The following is a 3,202-nucleotide window of genomic DNA, read 5'->3' on the forward strand; positions in this document are numbered from 1 at the left end:
CACGCTGCTAAGGCAGCCTGGAAACTACCGCCCTAATTTTTGCCTCAGATAGGGAACCAATCACAGAACAGGGGGGAAAGCAAGACGATGATGAGCTATGCACAGACACATTTGATAGACATCCTTGGCACCCAATAAACGGATCTGGGCATTTTTTTCAAATACGAGAAAATGAACGTTTGGTTCCCAGACCACGTCTCATTGAGAAGTGGTGGCGCTAGCCAGGCTATGTTATAGCTATGAACACATACAATGGCTTGTTTAAAAGGTGAGACTTTAAGCTCTTGGTGGGTGCAAACCGTGTATTTCTACACGCCTCTGTTCCTGAGAAATCCCAAGCTAAACAGTGGCTAGTTTTCATCAAAATCGCTGTTTTTTTCTAGAAATGGAGATATAACGTCTTTCATGAAATATGAAGTGTTGCCTGTAAACTTTCCGGGAAGTGATCAGCGAGACCTGGCGAGACTGCCACCTAGTGATAGACCCACGAAAATGGCCTGGTTTTGAGCTGACGTGCATGAGTCACTGATTCGACCCAAAGCGGCAACCGAGTTATGATAAAATGTCCAGATAAAATGTCCAGATTGTGCGTTTTCATGAGTTTTCGATCGTCATATATTTCATTTCCATTCATCACAGAGTTCCCAAAATCACATATAAGGTGTGTTAGAGTGTCTAGTTTCGTAATTTAAAAAAAGAGCTAAAAGCGTAATATTACATTTTTGGCACTCAATGAGTTAATGTGTTGTTGTTTGTCCTCCCCACAGGCAGGGGGCAGTGGTGCGCAGCTGAGGCACAGTGGTGTGTGTGTGTATTGATGGTGTGTGTGTGTGTGTGTTAATGTGTTGTTGTTTGTCCTCCCCACAGGCAGGGGGCAGTGGTGCGCAGCTGAGGCACAGTGGTGTGTGTGTGTATTGATGGTGGTGTGTGTGTGTGTGTGTGTTAATGTGTTGTTGTTTGTCCTCCCCACAGGCAGGGGGCAGTGGTGCGCAGCTGGCAGGGCAGCGGGGGCAGCAGCTATGTGCTGCAGTGGCGGCCACCTCCAGTTGGCTGGACAGTGCTGAGGCTCAGCTTCTCAGTGGCCCCATGCTGCTGTCAGACCACAGCGAGGCTCAACTCTGCCACCTTGAGGTCAGGAGTCTCATTGCACCGCACACTCACTAGCTCATTCATGAAGGCCACACGGGCTCTCGCTCGCAGTCTGGACCTCACTGATTACACTGCTGTCAAGAAATGATGTCATGATGATGAGATCATATCATCACCATTATTTATTTATATATATAATATTCACCCAATACGGAGTATATATAATATTCACCCAATATGGAGTGTATATATATATATATATATATATTAGGGCTGTCAAAATAACTGATTAATTTCGATTAATTAATTTGAAATAACAGATTATATATGTCATTATAACTGTAAAATGAAGGAGAGCGAAGAAAATGTGCTGCCTAGATCATTGAGTGGAAAATTTACCTTTCAAGTAAACATTTGCTTTTCCTCTGGCATGATGGTCTAAAGTCTAGAATCAATTAAAGGATGTTACGCCCATTCTCATTGGTTTAAAAGATGTTACGCCCACAACACGCCCATGACGGAGTAAGAAACATAAGGCCCACCTTCTCGCGCCGTGCGCGGAATTTTCATAATGTTTCATAACTAAACCACACCCACATACACACCATGACCATGCGTTTAAGACATTATGTCAGGAAATGATGTCGTACTGATGAGATCATGTGTCAGGAAATGATGTCGTACTGATGAAATCATGTCAGGAAATGATGTGTCAGAAATTGTGTTTGTTTATGAAATGTGTGGTGGTGATGTGTGTGTGTGTGTGTGGGGGGGGTTATAATATGTGTGTGTGTGTGGTTATACATGTGCGTGTGTGTGTGTGTGTTTATAATATGTGTGTGTGTGTGTGGTTATAATATGTGTGTGTGTGTGGTTATACATGTGTGTGTGTGTGTGTGTGTGTGGTTATAATGTGTGTGTGTGTGTGTGTGGTTATAATATGTTTGTGTGTGTGTGGTTATAATATCTGTGTGTGTGGTTATACATGTGCGTGTGTGTGTGGTTATAATATGTGTGTGTGTGTGTGTGGTTATAATATGTGTGTGTGTGGTTATACATGTGCGTGTGTGTGTGGTTATAATATGTGTGTGTGTGTGTGTGTGTGTGTGTGTGTGTGTGTGTGTGTGTGGTTATAATATGTGTGTGTGTGCGTGGTTATAATATCTGTGTGTGTGGTTATACATGTGCGTGTGTGTGTGTGGTTATAATATATATGTGTGTGTGTGTGGTTATAATATCTGTGTGTGTGGTTATAATATGTGTGTGTGTGTGTGGTTATAATATGTGTGTGTGTGTGTGGTTATAATATCTGTGTGTGTGGTTATAATATGTGTGTGTGTGTGTGTGTGTGGTTATAATATATGTGTGTGTGTGTGGTTATAATATCTGTGTGTGTGGTTATAATATATGTGTGTGTGTGTGGTTATAATATCTGTGTGTGTGGTTATAATATGTGTGTGTGTGTGTGGTTATAATATATATGTGTGTGTGTGTGTGTGTGTCCCGTAGGCGCTGATGCAGGAGTTGTATGAGGTGGAGGCGGAGCTGAAGCGCTGCAGGGAGGCTCTGAGTGAAGGGGCGTGGCTAGTGTGTGAAGGGGCGGGGTCAGTGGATGAAGGGGCGGGGCTAGCTGGTGAGGCGCTGGAGATGCTGGAGGAGAGACTCCGCCTCCTGAACAGCATGTTGGGACCTCGCTGCCAAGACATGACGGACAGACTGCAGGAGCTCAGCACCTTCCAGGTGTGTGTGTGTGTGTGTGTGTGTGTGTGTGTGTGTATTGATGGTGGTGTGTGTGTGTGTGTGTGTGTGTGTGTGTGTGTGTTGATGGTGGTTTGTGTGTGTGTGTGTGTGTGTGTGTATTGATGGTAGTGTGTGTGTGTATTGATGGTGTGTGTGTGTGTGTGTGTGTGTGTGTGTGTATTGATGGTGTGTGTGTGTGTGTGTGTATTGATGGTGGTGTGTGTGTGTGTGTGTGTGTGTGTATTGATGGTGGTGTGTGTGTGTGTGTGTGTGTGTGTGTGTATTGATGGTGTGTGTGTGTGTGTGTATTGATGGTGTGTGTGTGTGTGTGTGTGTGTGTGTATTGATGGTGTGTGTGTGTGTGTGTATCTCT

The 3,202-nt window shown here is 44.1% G+C and overlaps 1 protein-coding gene across 1 annotated transcript in view; it reads left to right on the forward strand.

Annotated features, from left to right (window-relative positions):
* Positions 1-3,202, forward strand: part of syne1a (spectrin repeat containing, nuclear envelope 1a) — a 153,761-nt gene that overhangs the window by 99,846 nt on the left and 50,713 nt on the right. The window contains exons 48-49 of the mRNA XM_076273134.1: positions 973-1,131; positions 2,599-2,829. Coding sequence (XP_076129249.1) covers positions 973-1,131; positions 2,599-2,829 — 390 coding nt within the window. The remainder of the gene's footprint in view (positions 1-972; positions 1,132-2,598; positions 2,830-3,202) is intronic.

This window comes from Alosa pseudoharengus, unplaced genomic scaffold (assembly GCF_046254945.1).
Source record: "Alosa pseudoharengus isolate Yale_2024_CS ecotype anadromous, Long Island Sound unplaced genomic scaffold, YU_APseudo_1.1 YU_APseudo_1.1_scf_7, whole genome shotgun sequence".
Classification (NCBI taxonomy): Eukaryota; Metazoa; Chordata; class Actinopteri; order Clupeiformes; family Clupeidae; genus Alosa; species Alosa pseudoharengus.